General features: G+C 39.6%; 2 protein-coding genes across 8 annotated transcripts in view; both read left to right on the top strand.

Annotated features, from left to right (window-relative positions):
- Window positions 1-17,860, top strand: part of CA5B (carbonic anhydrase 5B) — a 133,740-nt gene that overhangs the window by 85,313 nt on the left and 30,567 nt on the right. The window lies entirely within an intron of this gene.
- On the top strand, window positions 13,904-14,569 carry LOC140628196 (large ribosomal subunit protein eL18-like). Its single transcript, XM_072817309.1, has one exon. The coding sequence runs from the start codon at window positions 13,954-13,956 to the stop codon at window positions 14,518-14,520; it is 567 nt and encodes a 188-aa protein (XP_072673410.1). The 5' UTR covers window positions 13,904-13,953; the 3' UTR covers window positions 14,521-14,569.

The following is a 17,860-nucleotide window of genomic DNA, read 5'->3' as shown; positions in this document are numbered from 1 at the left end:
CTTCTCCCTCTGCCTGTGTCTCTTCCTCCTCTCTCTCTCTCTGTATAAATAAATAAAATCTTTAAAAAAACCCCACAGCATATTAATCGAGGCAGCAGATGGTCTTTCCTGAAACCTCTTGCATCTCAACCCCCTCCTGAAATACTGGTTCCCTGCCGTGTCCCTGTGGTGCAGGGATTGTCCACCGAGGCACTACTGACATGGGGGATGGGTCATTCTGTGTTGTTGTGGGTGCAGTGTGCACTGTAGGTTGATTAGCAGCATCCCTCCCCAGTACCTGCTAGATGATGGTTGCACCCCCCACCCAGTTGTAACAACCAAAAATGTCATCAGACATTACCAAATGAGCTCTGGGGAGGACAAAACTGCCCCTGCTTAAGAATCAGTGGGACAATAGGAGAGAATAATGTGTTCATTTGTGGAGAGATGAGTTTGAATATGTGGAGAGGTAAAATGGCTAATATATTGTTAAAGAGGAATTTTTCATATTTTCCATTATTTTAAAAGAATTGACACAGATTTTTCAAATGTTGGATTCCTTTTAGGTCTAGGTTTCTCCACTTTTTCTCTTTTGGTTTGTTCTCTTTTGACTTCATATGTACATAATCAAAAAATGTAAGGAAGAATGCTGTTAAATTACTTTTTAAAATATTTTATTTATTTATTCATGAGAGACACACACAGAGGCAGAGACATAGGCAGAGGGAGAAGCAGGCTCCCTGCAGGGACTCCATCCTGGGACTCCAGGTTCATGCCTGGAGCCAAAGGCAAACACTCAACCACTGAGCTACCCAGGCATCTCAAGAAATGCTGTTAAATTAGTAGTGCTAATCTAGCTAAATCCAAGGACTTGAAACTCCTCCATAAATACATTTTTATTATAAATTTACTTGGTTTTGTTCAACAATGACAGTGTTCTTATTCAAATGAACTGGTTGGAGTCATAATAAATTTCTGGTTGCTGGGTGTGGCTTCCTACCAACAGACCCACATCCTACCAGGACTGGCTTATTCTCAACACTGGCATTTTGTGGTCTGAGGCTCAAAATGGAAAAAATTAGTCATGTTTATGTAGTTACTAAAGTTTTACTTTTTTCAACAGAGAGTTGAAAGTTGAAGGTCTAAAATCCAAGATAGATATGTCTTTAGGATAGTTTGCTTCTTTTGATGCTGACTAAAACAAAAAGTGGTGGCTTGGGGAGATGTGGACTTTCCTTAATTAATTTTTCACATCAGATGTTCTGGTTTGTAAGTTATAAGAAAAACAGGTAACAATTATGATTTGATTTTGCTTTTGGCATATAACACCAACTTTCCCTGTTTTCACTGGAGAGAATATTATAGTCTCTGCTGCCCTGAGCCACTGAGCATGTCCTGCTCCTAAATTCCAGACCTTCTGCTGATCAGTTGTAAAGACAATATGCATCATGTCTGGCAACTTAACACCCCACCAGAAGGCCCATTGCACACTTGTGACCAAGAACAACCCAAGATCATTGAGGGTTAGAAAAGATAACATGGAAAGCCCTTTGCTAGTACCTGCCACACAGTGTGAGGACTGTGTTGGCAGGTTACTTCTAGTACTATTGATGATCATCATCACTGCCTTTTTTTTTTTAAGACTTTATTTATTCATGAGAGACACAGAGAGAGAGAAGCAGAAACACAGGCAGAGGGAGAAGCAGGCTCCATGCAGGGAGCCCAACGTGGGACTCAATCCCGGGTCTCCAGGATCAGGCCCTGGGCTGTAGGTGGTGCTAAACCACTGGGCATCCCCCCCCCCCCCCCACTGCCCTCATCATTACCATCTTTATCATCATCAAAGGCTCAGCGCCTCCCTCAGATGTTTGGCCATTTTTAAGATAGGGGTAAGCAGAATAAGAAAGGAGGAGGATGTGGCAAATTCAGAAAGCAGTGTCTTACTAGAGCCTGTCTGTGCTCTATGCTTCACCTTCACACTCTGCTCCCCACCTCTCAGGGAATCGTTGGCTGTCAACTCAGATTGCTGTTTGCTGTTATCTCAAGTAGCAGACAGTGTTGACAATCCTAACTTGAGGATTTGGAACATGATAAAATAAAGAGAAAAGCCTGCACCTGTTACCCAAGATGAACATAAAATCAAATTCACTTAGTATATCTTCTACTGACATTTATTTTAATTGTCACATGAAAAATTTAGGGTTATAGTAGATTAGGAAACAAAGCCGAACAGTCAACAATAAGAAAATCTAATTTAAAAACCTAATTAAAAAATGGATTAGAGATCTTATTAACACACACCTCACCAAATATATAGAGATGGCAAATAAGAGTATAAAAAGCCCCATTGTGTGATCTGTGACCAGGGAAATGCAAATTAAACCCAAGATGATAGGGGCACCTGGGTTGCTCAGTGGTTGCACATCTGCCTTTGGCTCAGGTCATGATCCCGGGATCCTGAGATTGAGTCCCACATCAGGATCCCCATAGGGAGCCTGCTTGTCCCTCTGCCCGTATCTCTAAAGAATAAATAAAATCTTAAAAAAAAAAATCACCACACACCGATTACAATGGCCAAAATCCAGAATAGTGATAACACCAAGTGGTTATGAAGCTGTGGAGCAACAGGAATTCTTACTCATTGCTGGTGAAAATACAAAGATGGTACAGCCATTTTGGAAGATAACTTGGCAGTTTCTTTTAAATGAAATATGTCCTTGCCATACAAGCCAGCAATCATATTCCTTGTTATTTGTTCAGCATTGTTGAATACTTAACATCTACACAAAAACCTGCACATGGCTGCTTTTCGTAGCTTTATTCATAATTGCCAAAACTTGGAAGCAGCCAAGTTGTCCTTCAGTAGGATGAATGAATACCTTAACTGTGGCATAGCCAGACAATGGGATTTTGTTCCTCACTGAAAAGAAATGTAAGAATTTTAAATGCAAATTACTAAGTGAAAGAAGTCAATCTGAAAAGGTTATATACTCTATGACCCCAAATGTATGACATTCTGGAAAAGGTAAAACTATGGAGACAATAAAAAGATCAATAGTTGCCATGTGTTAGAGTATAGGGAGGGATGAATAGGTGGAGCAGAGGATTTTAGGGTAGTGAAAATACTCTTTATAGTATGATGGATACAGGTCAATATACATTTGTCCAAACCTGTGGAATATATAACACCAAGAGTGAACCACAATGTAAACTATGGACTTTGGGTGTTATCATGTGTCACTATAGGTTCATGAATGATAACAAATGTACTACTCTGGTGGGGGATGTTGATAATGGGGGATGCTGCATGTGTGGGGGCAAGGGCAAATGGGAAATCACTGTACCTTAAATAAATTAATGGAGAAATAGTCTTAAAAAATTAAACATGAGGGGCGCCAGGTGTCTCCATTGGTTAGGTGTCTACCTTCTGCTGGGGTCATGATCTCAGGGTCCTGGGATTGGGCCCTATGATGGGCTCCCTGCTCAGTGATAATTCTGCTTCTCCTTCTCTCTCTGCCTTTGCCCCTCCCTCCTGCTCTTGATTTCTCTCTCTCTCTCTCTAATAAAATCCTTTAAAAAATCAAATATGAGATCTTAGACCATAACAAAAATATTGTTAATTCTTAATCTAATTAAATATAAAAACGATCATCTAGAATTGAAATGGTACATATTTGCTATTTGTTATTATTTCTTTTTCTTTTTTAAGATTTTTATTTATAGGGACACCTGGGTGGCTCAGCTCTTAAGCCCCTGCCTTTGGCTGAGGGCGTGATCCTGAAGTTCCAGAATCAAGTCCTCCATCGGGCTCCTGGCATGGAGCCTGTTTCTCCCTCTGCCTGTGTCTCTCATGAATAAATAAATAAAAATCTTTTAAAAAAATTAAAAAAAAAGATTTTTATTTATAATTTGACAGAGAGAGAGAGCACAAGTGGAGGAACAGCAGGCAGAGGGAGAGGGAGAAACAGGCTCCTCACTGAGCAGAGACACCCCCCCAGGATCATGACCTGAGCCTAAGGCAGGCCATTCAACTGACTTAGCCACCCAGGGGCCCTATTTGTTATTATTTCATTGATTTTTATTGTTCATGATCTCTACTTTTAGATTGAAGAGAAATATTTTTTTAGGACAATGTGAAATAGAATGGCACTGTATAAAATCTAGCTACTAGTCCCATGTGTGTATTTTCATGTAAATATAAATTTATTTATTTAGTTATTTTTAAAGACTTTATTTATTTATTCATGAGAGACACACAGAGAAAGGCACAGACACAGGCAGAGGGAGAAGCAGGCTCCATGCAGGGAGCCTGACAAGGGACTCGATCCGGTCTCCAGGATCACACCCTGGGCTGAAGGCGGTGCTAAACCGCTGAGCCACCCTGGCTGCCCTCATGTAAATATACATTTATTAAAATGTTATGGCTACATGTTGCTAGCGCTTACCATATTGAAAATTTCCATCATCAGAGAAAGTTCTATGTGACAGGATTGGTCTGTATTATAACTGAACTGTGTTAGAAAATTCTCCTGTTATTTGTCCAATTAATTTTGAAGAACAGGGACGCCTGGGTGGCTCAGTGGTTGAACTGCCTTTGGCTCAGGCAGTGATCCCGGATCCTGAGATTGAGTCCCACCCACATAAGGCTCTCTGCAGGAAGCCTGCTTCTCTCTCTGCCTATGTCTATGACTCTCTCTGTGTCTCTCATGAATAAATAAATAAATAAATCTTAAAAAAAAAAAGATTCACATTATCTAATTAAGAAAAAAAATTTTTGAAGGGCAAAACTCCTAGAGAACAATAGTATTAAAATTTTTGTTTTGCAATGTCTTCACTAAGAACTCTGATAATCCCTAAGTAATAGAGATTCAGGATGTGCCAGATGGAATCTCTCATTAACATTCAAATAACCTTAAGAAACAATAGGCTGATTAATAGCCCCCTGGAATTATTAATAGCTCCAGGGGTTTAGGCAGCAACAAGCAGCTGGCAGCAACAAGGAGCTAACAAATAGCTCTGAACAGAGCCGAGGAACTGTGGGCTTTAGTGTACTGAGAATGAGAACTCCATGTGTATGCTGCGCTTACCTGGGCTCAGCCTCAGCTCTCATGCTCTGAGAAGACAATTTGTGATCATCCTTAGCAATGGTGAATCCTATCACTGTGCCCAACCATAGGCCTATTAGGATGATCTTCAGTTACACGAAGAAATCACACATCTCAAGAAAAAGGACAGTAACAGGTCAAGGCACAGGAGTAAAAACCAATGAGGGTGTAGAACAACAATGTCCAGTGAATAAATAATGTGAGCCATCAATGAGCCATATAGGCAATTCTATAATTTCTAATAACCACATTTAAAAGAGAACAAATAGGGATCCCTGGGTGGCACAGCAGTTTAGCGCCTGCCTTTGGCCCAGGGCGCGATCCTGGGGACCTGGGATCGAATCCGACGTCGGGCTCCCAGTGCATGGAGCCTGCTTCTCCCTCTGCCTATGTCTCTGCCTCTCTCTCTCTCTCTCTCTGTGACTATCATAAATAAAAAAAAAAAAGAACAAATAATATGTTCATTACATCTCAAAACTGGGGGAAACTCATTCTAATATAGCAAATACATAGATAAAATATAGTAAGTAGGTAAAATTATTTTTACCTATATATTTGTTGAGGAGGAAAAATATTTAACCTAGCATATCCAAAATATGCCCACTTTAACATGAGATGAATATAAGAATTATAAGTGAAATATTTTGCATTCTTTGTTTTGTATTATGTCTTTAAGGTCCCTAGGTATTTTACATTTATAGCACGCCTCAATTTAAACAATCACACAGGATGAGTGGTTACCTTATTAGGCAGTGCAGGTACAGAGAATAGATGCCAAGAAATATCAGCAGATGAAGGGATGCTTAATGTAGTCTGGGGTTGTCTGAGAAGGGGCTGGAAGTGATCTTTAGAGCCTGTAGGATTTTAAGAAATGAGAGAGAAATGGGTAGATGTGATCATGTGGACCATTGGGGAGGAAGTATTTCCTCTGCTTTTGAAGATCCTTCTGGCCAGACAAGAATCAAATTGACATGAGACAGATTAACAGGAGAAATCAAATTTAATAGCATATGTAAGGGGAACCCACATGGAAGTGGAAATTCCAAAGATAGTGAGGCAATGTGAGGCTTATATAAGCGATAGAGAAGGGTAGGGGTCTGAGGATACAAAGGGAAGGAGGGTCATTATCAGAAAGGTGAGAGGAGATGTTTGGAAAACAAAGATTACCCTATTATGCAGGTAAGTCTCCTAGGTGAAGAGGAATCTCCATTAGTAGCTCTCTTCCCCGTATAAGCAGGTAGTTAAAGGAGAGGTACAAAGCTTTTTCCAAAAAGCTTTTTTTCTGCTGGGGTTATTTGCTTTTAACTCAAAATAACATTCGTGCCAAAGGGGCCTATCTTGGGGCAACCTACCCTTGCCCCCTATGGTTCGCTCCTCTGAAACTTTCCCGAAGTTTCACACAGTAAAAGTTGAGCTGGTAAATTGTCCATCTCAATGAACCAGTCTTAGTCCTGACCATAGGTCAGTTCAGCTAGGTTCATTTCATCTCCACTGTGATGCAGATATGTTTTCAAAATTAGGCCTTTGGTTCAAGTAATCAGGTACTCAACAATAGGCATTTCTATGGGAACGGAAGAAAAGCAATGGTTAATGATTGAATCAAATTATAAACCCATTTTTGAGTTCTGAGGATAGCTAGTGGAGGGATTTCTAGATGTCAAGCTTGAAGCACGTTCAGACAGAGTGAGAGCGGGCAGTGGTACCAGAACTTCCTGGTGTGTAGTTCGAGTGTCCCTGGTGATCTTTGAGTGGCCCATAGAATAGCAGGCATGAGGACTATCTACACATGAGCTGTTGCGGGGATTTCTCTTAAGTTTATATCAAGTCGTTCATATTTTGCTTGTAGGGCTTTGGGAAAAGGGAAACTTTAGTTCTAATCCAACTCAGAAAGGAGGGAGAAAAAGAAAAAAAAAAACCTTAGTTTGGAGAATTGCAGCAAGGCATTGGGGGAACTAGAAGTCAGGATCTAGCCTTGTTTATAACAAATATTAGAATCTAGTACTTAGAGATCCCTGGGTGGCTCAGCGGTTCAGCGCCTGCCTTTGGCCCAGGGTGTGATCCTGGAGTCCCGAGATCGAGTGCTGCATCGGGCTCCCTGCATGGAACCTGCTTCTCCCTCTGCCTGTGTCTCTGCCTCTCTCTGTCTCTCATGAATAAATAAATAAAATCTTAAAAAAAAAAAAAAGAATCTAGTACTTATACAGGTATGTTATTCAAACATATTTTGTCTCTCTATAATCACCCTGATTTCTACCAAAAATAACCAAATGAACATTTGTTTGCAAAATAAGTCTAGTTTTAAAAACTTGGCCTAATTATTTACATAAGCACTGCAAGAATAGTGATTGTGACCATGTAGGTTCTTTTAAATCCTCTTTGCTTTCTCTATAGTTAAGAGTCTGTTTCTTGGTTTGTCTCTTTTTTGCTTTGTTCTTTTGGTTTGTTTCTTAAATTTCACACATGAGTGAACATGGTGTTTGTCTTTCTCTGACTTGCTTACTTTATTTAACATTATACCATCTAGCTCCATCCATGTTGTTGGAAATGGCAAAGTCTCATCTTTTATGGCTGAGTAATATTCCGTTTTGTGTGTGTGTGTATCCACTTCTTTATCCATTCATCTATAAATGGACACTTGAGCTGCTTGCATAATTTGGCTATTGTAAGAAATGATGCAATAAACATAAAGGTGCATATATCTTTTCAAATTAGTGTTTTGATATTCTTTGGGTAAATACCTAGTAGTACCGTTACTAGATCATATGGTAGTTCTAATTTTTAACTTTTTGAGGAACCTCTGTACTGTTTTCCAGAGTGGCTGCACCAGTTTGCATTCCCACCAACAGTGCACAGGATTCCTTTTTCTCCATCTCCTTGCCAACACTTGTTAATTGTGTTTTTTATTTTAGCCATTCTGACAGGTATGAGTTGATATATCACTGTGGTATTGATTTGCATTTCATGATTAGTGATGTTGAGCATCTTTTCATGTATCTGTTGACCATCTGTATGTCTTCTCTGGAGAAATGTCTGTTCATGTCTTCTGTTTGTTAATCGTATTTTTTGGGTTTTAGATGTTGATTTGTATAAGTTCTTTTTTTTTTAAGATTTTATTTATTTATTCATGAGAAACACACAGAGAGAGAGAGAGAGAGAGAGGCAGAGACACAGGCAGAGGGAGAAGCAGGCTCCATGCAGGGAGCCCGATGTGGGACTCGATCCTGGGACTCCAGGATCATGCCCTGGGCCGAAGACAGGCAATAAACCACTGAGCCACCCAGGGGTCCCCGATTTGTAGAAGTTCTTTATGTATTTTGGGTACTAACCCTTTATCAAATGTCATTTGCAAATATCTTCTCCCATTCCATAGGTTGCCTTTTAGTTTTGTGATCATTTTCTTTGCTGTTCAGAAGCTTTTTATTTTGATGTAGTCCCAGTGGTTTATTTTTATATTTTTTCCCCTTGCTTCAGATGACACATCTAGAAAAATGTTGCATCAGCTGATGTCAGAGAAATTACTGTCTGTGTTCTCTTCTATTTGAAGATACTCTGTACTCTTATGATTTCAGGTCTCATACTTTGGTCCTTAATCCATTTTGAGTTTATTTTTGTATACGGTATAAGAAAATGATCCAGTTCCATTCTTTTGCATGTCTCTGACCAGCTTTCCTAACAGCATTTGTTGAAGAGACTTTTTCCCTTTGGATAATCTTTCCTGCTTTGCCAAAGATTAATTGACCATATAATCATGGATTTATTTCTGGGTTTTCTATTCTGTTCCATTGATCTATGTGTCTACTTTTGTGCCAGTACCATACTGTTTTGATTACTATAGCTTTATAGTGTATCTTGAAATCTGGGATTGTGATACCTCCAGCTTTGTTCTTCTTTTTCAAGATTGCTTTGGCTATTTGGAGTCTTTTGTGGTTCCATGTTAATGTTAGGATTACTTGTTTTAGCCGTATGAAAAATGCTGTTGGTATTTTGATAGGGATTACATTAAATGTGTGGATTCTTTGAGTAGTAGAGACATTTTAAGAATATTTGTTCTTCCTGCTGGAACTTTTTGTAAGGAATTTCTAGATTGAACTTTTAACAGCCTTAAGGCCAGAAAGTATAAGAATATTAACAAAGTTTCTGAATTCTGGAGGGTTCAGGTAGGGAGAATTCGTTCCTGCTATATTTCCATACTGCTTATAATGATGTAATTTATCAAATTATTTTAGGTCAGTTAGCTTCAGAGAAAAGATTTCTTTAATCTTGAAAAACAAACCATTTAAAAAAGTCAGAAATGTTTTAAATGAAAGTTGCAAAAAATTATAGTTATCATCTTCAGTTCATTCAGTCCCATGTTTTTGTTTTGCTTGAATCCAGTTTTTCCACTAGTTTTAGAAATTCTTTTTTTTTTTTAAAGATTTTATTTATTCGGGCGGGTGGTGCAGAGACACAAGCAGAGGGAGAAGCAGGCTCCATGCAGGGAGCCTGATGCAGGACTCGATCCTGGGTCCCCAGGATCACACCTCGGGCTGCAGGCGGCACTAAACCACTGTGCCACCAGGGCTGCCCTAGTTTTAGAAATTCTTACCTAGTTCAGGTTTATGATCCTAAGGTTATCAGAAACTTGTCCTTTTCTATGAGTTTATATGAATCTTGTCTATGAGTTTCACTGAAGATGAAATACGTTTGCAGTGGCATCAGTGTAAAACAGTGACTGTAAATGATAACGGTTAAAAATGGTAATGTTTAAAGATTTGGTTAGAGTTCATTATGATGCAGGTGGCAAGGAAATGTGATTATTTCTCTGACATACAACACTTCAAGATAATAACATAACACTTGATAAACATAGGAAATTATTTTGGCGAGCTATAAAATCCTTGTTTTGTAGGAAGATAACTTTAAAGATGAAAACATTTACAATATCTTATTAAGAGCAGATCAATACTTTAAGAAAATTTTGAGTTTTTTAACAAAGAGAAAACAAGAATTTTAACTTTGCATTAGTGTATTTTTGACATTAAAACCCATTTACTCACTTAAATTTATTCTAGTTTTAACAAGTACTAACCATACACAAAATTCCCTTTTAAAGATTCCCTCTTTATAAACCTTCAACTTTCCTGAGTTACATTCATAGTTTGCCTTTTTTCCTTCTTTCTTTCTTTCTTTCTTTCTTTCTTTCTTTCTTTCTTTCTTTCTTTCTTCTTTCTTTTTTTTCTTTCTTTCTTTCTTCTTTCTTTCTTTCTTTCTTTCTTTCTTTCTTTCTTTCTTTCTTTCTTTCTTTTTTCTTTCAAAAAGATTTCATTTATTTATTCATAAGAGACAGAGAGAGAGACAGAGAGAGAGAGAGGCAGAGACGCAGGCAGAGGGAGAAGCAGGCTCCATGCAGGGAGCCCAACCTGGGACTCCATCCTGGGACTCCATCCCGGGACTCCAGGATCAGGCCCTGGGCTGTATAGTTGGTCCTAAACCGCTGAACCACCCGGGCTGCCCAGTTTTCCTTCTTTAAATAATCAGTCTCACTTTAGGACAAAAATTTCTTTTCCCTCATCAAAAAATGTATTCCCATTCCCCATATTTTTTCTCCAAAACACAAATCTTACTTTTCTTACATACAGAATTGTTTTTCTTATTATTTCTAGTAGTCTTAAATATATTTATTACAATTCTTAACTCTTAGGAACCTTAGAGTCTAGTGAAAATTAATACTAAGCAACTGTAAACTTTTGTTATACCAGCATTCTTTAGATTAGCAAATTTATGAATACATTTCATAATTTCTAGAAACAAGCATTTTTTTCATTGTATAGTTTCTTTTTTTTTTTAAGATTTTATTTATTTATTAATGAGAGACACATGAAGGAGAGAGGGGGGCAGAGACACAGGCAGAGGGAGAAGCAGGCTCCATGCAGGGAGCCGACATGGGACTTGATCCCTGGTCTCCAGGATCTTCAGCCCTGGGCTGAAGGCAGCACTAAACCGTTGAGCCACCTGGACTGCCTCACATTGTATAGTTTCTTAAATCACATGGCAAGTTTACTAATAAAACCACATTTATTTTTAGTTTCTCTGCAATAAGACAAAAATAGACCTATGTTTATTATTTAATGTTTTGTTATTTTATCTTACTTGGAAATTATGCAGATATTCAACAAATTCAGCTCATCATCTGACTCAGGAAAATTCCAAAATTTCAGGTTGCCAAACGTTTTGGAAGCTACCCAAAAGTTTACCTATAAATCTTTTAGTCTTATTTATATCTATTTAATCTCCTTGTTCTTAACAATTACGTTCAGATTACCTACAAAACTTCATGAGGCATTAGACAAAGTTAACCCTTATTCTAATATTTTTGACAAATTTGCAACAGATACAAGAACCCATTTGACCTTCCTTAAACACAGATAAAAGTCTTAAATTTAACGCATAACTCTAAAGGCAATTTTATTTTACAAGACCAGTGCTCTAACCCCTGAGCTATAGGGCCTCGCGGCAATTTTATTTTAATTAAACCAACAACCTTAAATTAGTCTTAGTACTGAGTATTTTCCCAGATCACATAAACTTGAAAAAAAATTTGAGTTTCTATCTTTCAGAGTTTTGGAATGGAATGCTCAATTCTTAAAAGCCCTTGCCTTCAAACCCAACTAAATAGAGCTCTTCTACAAGTTAATTTTAACAATACCATCCAGAGATAGAGAAAATATCCAACATTTATGACATATATAGACAGACAAAATCCAAACAGTCTTCTAGCTTTTGTTCTTACTAATATTTGTGGAAGGGATATTAAAGACACAATTTCCAAATACCTCTCCCCACCTTTTTTTTGGGGGGGGGGTACTTTTCTCTAAACTTCTCCTTAATTGTTTATATTTCACAGAATAGCTCGGGGCACCTGGGTGGCTCAGTGGCCAAGTGTCTGCCTTTGGCTTGGGTCCTGGTCCCTGGGTCCTGGGATCGAGTCCCACATCAGGTTCCCTGCAGGGAACTTGCTTCTCCCTCTGCCTATGTCTCTGCCTCTCTCTTTCTGTGTCTTTCATGAATAAATTGAATAAATAAATAAAATCTTTAAAAAAAATAAAAAGAATGGATTTTAGGTCCTAGAGAAGATGGGAGTAGGAAATTTACATCACAAAGGCAGAGAAAACATCCACATTTTCTCCAAAGTGGAGATTTGGTGCATATCTGTCTATTATGAAAGGTGCTAGAATTGGAGTACCAAAGCCATTCTAGAAGTTTGTATTTTTAAAAAACTTCTTTTTCCCTTTTTTCTTCAGTTCCAGGTAATTGTGGGCTGTATTTACATTTTATTTTTAAAGAGATTTTGTTTATTTATTCATGAGAGACACACAGAGAGATGCAGGACTTGATCCCCAGGACCCCAGGATCACAACCCCAGCCAAAGACAGATGCTCCACCACTGAGCCACCGAAGTGCCCCTGTATTTACATTTTAAAGACTTATGATTTAGAAGAGACAAGAAGAATGCAAAAAATTTTTTGTTTGTTTTTTTTCCCCAGAGTTACAGGGCAATTGTGATTTAAAACTTACCTTTTATAAAGTAGAGGACAACTGTTTTAATATCCTGATCTTTCTTTCTTTCTTTTTTAATATCCTGATCTTTCATAATATCCATAAACATTTTGAGAGGAATAGGTGAAGTTTGGGGATTGGTAAAGAAAGATAGGTGGGCTTTCTTTGGCTTCTGGAGTTGCATTTCTCGATTTGTAGAGATTTGTAAGACAAAGAGTTGTTTTTAATAATTCCTCTAAGAATTAGATTATAGCCTGGATATCAAAGGACTGATTTATCTTTTTAACTAAATTTGCTTCTTTTTATTAGGGAGGTTTTTAACTAAAATAAGAATCAAAAGATTTTTATCTTTGTAAAGCATCTTAACATTTTAAGCTTTAACAAAGCATTTTAACCCTTCTTTATTTATTTATTTTTTTTATTTTAACCCTTCTTTCTAGGTTCATAATTCAATGTAGGCTTCTAATTATCCCTGGATAATGGCCTTTTGCAGATCATTTGTAAGAGGGCCTAAGAGAAATTTTGGTCCTATTTCCTGTGAAGAGGGTTTGTGATAGTCATTCTTTTTAATCTATAAATTTAGTAGGATCTTTTCAAAGTGGAGGCTAAAGGGCTTTATAATCTAAAACACCTTGCTGCAGTCCAGGAGACATGAATTCTTTTGTAGTAGAGGGTCTAGGATATATCTGCAAAGGAGGTTGCATTGAAATGCCTGAAGCTGGCAGAGCCTGATTATCAATCCTTGGAAGTAGGAGCAAAGCAAGCCTTATTGCCAGTCTCAGATACTTTTGTTAAATTCATTTCCTGGCTTTGAGCATTTACATGAAGACATGTATACTTTGAACCTAGAGAACCTGAGTGCTCCCTGTAAATCTTATATGGAAAAGAAATTCTTAAGTCTAATTTCTGTGATTTTATCTTATCAAGGCAGTCTCTAAGACTAGCCATTATACTAATAAGACAAGTGAGAGCTCTCAATAAAGTATATTTTTCTTTTAAATATAGCCAATTTAGGGCAGCCTGGGTGGCTCAGTGGTTTAGCCCCTGCCTTCGGCCCAGGGCAATCCTGGAGACCCGGGATCGAGTCCCACGTCGGGCTCCCTGCATGGAGCCTGCTTCACCCTCTGCCTGTGTCTCTGCCTCTCTCTCTCTCTCTCTGTGTCTCTCATGAATAAATAAATAAAAATCTTTATTAAAAAATTTAAAAAATATATAGCCAATTTAAAGGTTCCATTGTCTGGCCATTAATGAGTAGGATCTATTAATAGCAAGATACATTCAAAAAGGGCAAGGGTTCTTTCTTTCCGGACCTGGCTGAGCAGGAGGCACCATCATGGGAGTCGACATCCGCCACAACAAGGACCGAAAGGTTTGGCGCAAGGAGCCCAAGAGCCAGGACATCTACCTGAGACTGTTGGTCAAGCTGTACAGGTGTCTGGCCAGACGAACCAACTCTACCTTTAACCAGGTTGTGTTGAAGAGGTTGTTCATGAGTCGCACCAACCGGCCACCTCTGTCCCTTTCCCGGATGATCCGGAAGATGAAACTGCCTGGCCGGGAAAACAAAACAGCTGTGGTTGTAGGGACTATAACGGATGATGTGCGTGTCCAGGAGGTGCCCAAGCTGAAGGTGTGTGCACTGCGCGTGAGTAGCCGTGCCCGGAGCCGCATCCTCAAAGCTGGAGGCAAGATCCTCACCTTCTATCAGTTGGCCCTGGACTCCCCCAAGGGCTGTGGCACCGTCTTACTCTCTGGTCCACGCAAGGGCCAAGAGGTGTACAGACACTTTGGCAAGGCCCCAGGAACCCCACACAGCCACACCAAACCCTACGTGAGATCCAAGGGCCGGAAGTTCGAGCGTGCCAGAGGCCTCAGGGCCAGCCGAGGCTACAAAAACTAACCCCAGATCCTGCCTTGTTATTAAAAAGATTTTGAATGCTTAAAAAAAAGGGGGGGGCAAGGGTGACCTGTCCCTGTGATCCAGAAGTTTACTCCCAAAATTAGTCTAAGAAACCAAAGACTGGAATGACTGGGTAGCTCAGTCAGTTAAGTGTCTGACTCCTGATTTTGGCTTAGGTCATGATCTCTGAGTCATGAGATCGAGCTCCACATTGGGCTCTGTGCTCAGGGTGAGTCTGCTTGTCCCTCTCCCTCTGCTCCTTCCCCTGCTCATGTTCTTTCTCTCTCTTTAAAATAAATAAATAAAATCTTTAAAAAAAAGAAAAAGAAAGCAAAGACCTTTGTTGCACAAACAGTAAGGATGGTGTGATGAAAACGGTATCTCCAATCTCCCACAAAATTGTGAGATGCTTCTAGTCACAGACCTACTAATCTGTGATATGGGGTGGGTGATACTGTAATGGGACTTTCCAGCACTAACAAACAACAAGGATTGAAATGACAAAGGTTCCTCTGGACTGGAACCTCTCAAGTCAAACACCTGGGGAGCCGACACAGCTGGACAGAGAGAATCTGAGTTCCATTCCCAGTCTGTTTAACTGACCACCAAGGTGTACCCTGGTAAGCACACTCTGGATGGTGGAGACCAAAGAGAGTGTTCTCAATGGTCATATATCCAAGCTTTTAGGACATAGAATAAGATGAAAGGAAAAATATTCACTCGTTAACAGTCTTGGCTAGGTCTTGGGTCTCTTAGAGACACACTATATCTAAGAAGGAGGTGCCACAGGGTTGGGGACTGGGCTGTTTTACAGTATACTCTGATGCATGGTTTTCTTGAGGTTGGCAGGTGACCTAGTGAAAATGTAACCCATTCTGTGACTGACTGATCCTGTCATGGGAGTCTTCTTGTGGTGAATGCTCTAATAGCTTTTATTTTATCTTATTTTAAAGATTGTATTTATTTATTTATTAGAAAGAAAAATCACAAGCGAGACAGAGAGGAAGAGGCAGAATTACCACTGAGCAGGAGCAATGTGGGGCTCGATCCCAGGACCTGAGATCATGACCTGAGCCAAAGGCAGACACTTAACTGACTGAGCCACCCAGGCACCCAATTCTAATAACTTTTAAGTGCTCAGCCCATGCCCACCAGTTTTGTGGCTTTGTCTTCTAAGATGTCCCTTTAGCAATAGGCTTTACCTGATGTGTGTACCAAATGATATAGACAAAAGAAAGCAAAGACCATCTCTGGGAGGAAATGGATCAGTAACCATATAGAGTATTCTATTTAAATTCCAGAATCACTATGCTCAAGGACAAATATTTCCCACAAAGATTTTCTCTCCTGCTAATCTAAATTTAGAAAGAGAGAAAAAGGACTCTTACCATCCTTATTCCATTGGACTCTACAGGCAGAGATTCTTTGAGGCTGACATGATAAGAAATCTCACTTTCTGCTGGCTGAATGTCAGATGTCCCAAGGCTCTCTTAACTGTGGCAGTGTCAGGGCAAGAGGTGTCCATCTACTGAGTTAAAGTATCCTGCCGACTATGCCAACTGTTGGGGAGGAAGAATTTCTTCTACCCTCCCAGATCCTTCTAGCCGGATGAAAAATCAAATTCACATGAGACAGATTAACAGGAGAACATCAAATTTAAAACCTAAGGGGAATCTACACAGACAAGGAAATACCAAAGACAGTGAGGCAACCTGAGCCTTATTTAAGCTAAAGAGAGGAGTAAGCCTGAGGACACAAAGGGGAGGAAAACCAGTAGTGTGAAGGTGAAAGGAGATGTTTAGAAAACAAAGGTTGTCCTATTATGCAGATGAGTCCCCGAGGTAAGGAGGCATCTTTGTTAATAGCTCTCTTCCTGTTAAAGCAGGCTGTTGAGGGGGAGGTAAAGAGCTTTTCCTGATCCCCTGGGTTTGGATTGCTTTTAACTCAAAATAAGGTTCATGTCAAAGTGGCCCATCTTGGAGTGGCCTGCTCGTGGCTCCTAACGGAAAAAAGGAAGTTTTCTGATCTAAACCTGCTTGCCTGGTTGGAGAGATTCTGAGTGTAAGGTAGATCGCCTTGGTATCAACTTGTTTGGTTTTCTTTATCAATAAAATAAGCATTAAGTGCCTTCTTTGTGCCTGGTACCAGTTTCAGCCGAGAGGTTGCAGAAGAAGTTTAGGACACAGGCCCTAAGACACGGGCCTTGACACAGGCCCTGGAGGCAGATAAAGCAAATGCACACTGAAGGAGCAATGGTTGAGTGTGAAAAGGGCAAGAATGAACATGATGTGAGTTCAAAAGGAGGAACTGTCAGAGCAGTGGGAGAAAATGTCAAAATCAAAGTCTGGAAAGATGGAGTAGAGGGGAATGAGAGAGCAGGAAAAGAAACCAAGGGGCATGGTATGAAGTCTGAGGTCTAGGGGCCTGACCTGGGCTGCTGGTCATGGCAAGGCAAGGAAGAGAGAAACCTGAAAGATCCTTAAAGAAAAAGGTAATGTGATGATCAGTAGGGTAATAGGGATAAAGATAAAACGGGACTGGACTCTTCCCAGGGATGTTCTTTATCTTATACACTCAGTGCACAAGCAGTGATTGAAAGCCAGCTCAGTTGTAGATTGCAGAGCAGTGGGGGAGGCAGATAGTCACGTGTATATGTGTAGGAGAGAACACATAATTTTCCCTCCACCCTTCTGAGTTCTTGGCTGAGACCACCCATAATAAAGGACAGATGAACAAAAGAAAAACAAATACAAGTTTAGTAACATGTGCACCTCCTATGTACCTGAGAGAGACCTAGGAAAATAGAGAAGCTCCCCAAGATAGCCAAAGCTATCACCTTAAACACTATCTTCAGCTAAAGGCAAAAGATGCTTTAAAAAAAAAAAAAGATGTTGAGGGGGACAGTTATGGTAGGTCACCAAGCAAAGCACAGTAAACATGGGCATGGTTGTTGCGTAAATTTCAGTCCAGCCTTCTCCACCGATGAGAGCTGCTGGTGATTTAGAGTCATCCTCTTCTTCCTAGTCCAGAGACAGAGACACTGGCACACGTGGAGATTTCCCTTATAAATGTAAATTTCCCTGACAAAAAGAGTAACTTCTACTCAGTTTTCAGAGCTTCTCCTGTGTCTGCTGTTTCCAAAATAATCAGCTCAAAATAAGCCTTCTGCCAAAGAGACATATGGGATGTATATTATGCTCCCCTTCACCACCCCAAAATATGCCTCTGGCAGAAGGCTTATTTTGAGCTAATTATTTTGAGAAACTTCAGACACGGGAAAAGCTCTGAAAGAAGAGTAGATGTTATCCTTTTGTCAGGGAAATTTACGTTAAAAAGGGGG

The sequence above is a fragment of the Canis lupus genome, chromosome X (assembly GCF_048164855.1).
Source record: "Canis lupus baileyi chromosome X, mCanLup2.hap1, whole genome shotgun sequence".
NCBI lineage: Eukaryota > Metazoa > Chordata > Mammalia > Carnivora > Canidae > Canis > Canis lupus.
The sequence above is the reverse complement of the archived record's forward strand: the minus strand, read 5'-3'. Positions and strand labels throughout refer to the sequence as shown.

Coding starts and splice junctions, on each gene's coding strand:
- LOC140628196 (XM_072817309.1), top strand. CDS start 13,954: ATGGGAGTCGACATCCGCCACAACAAGGACCGAAAGGTTTGGCGCAAG.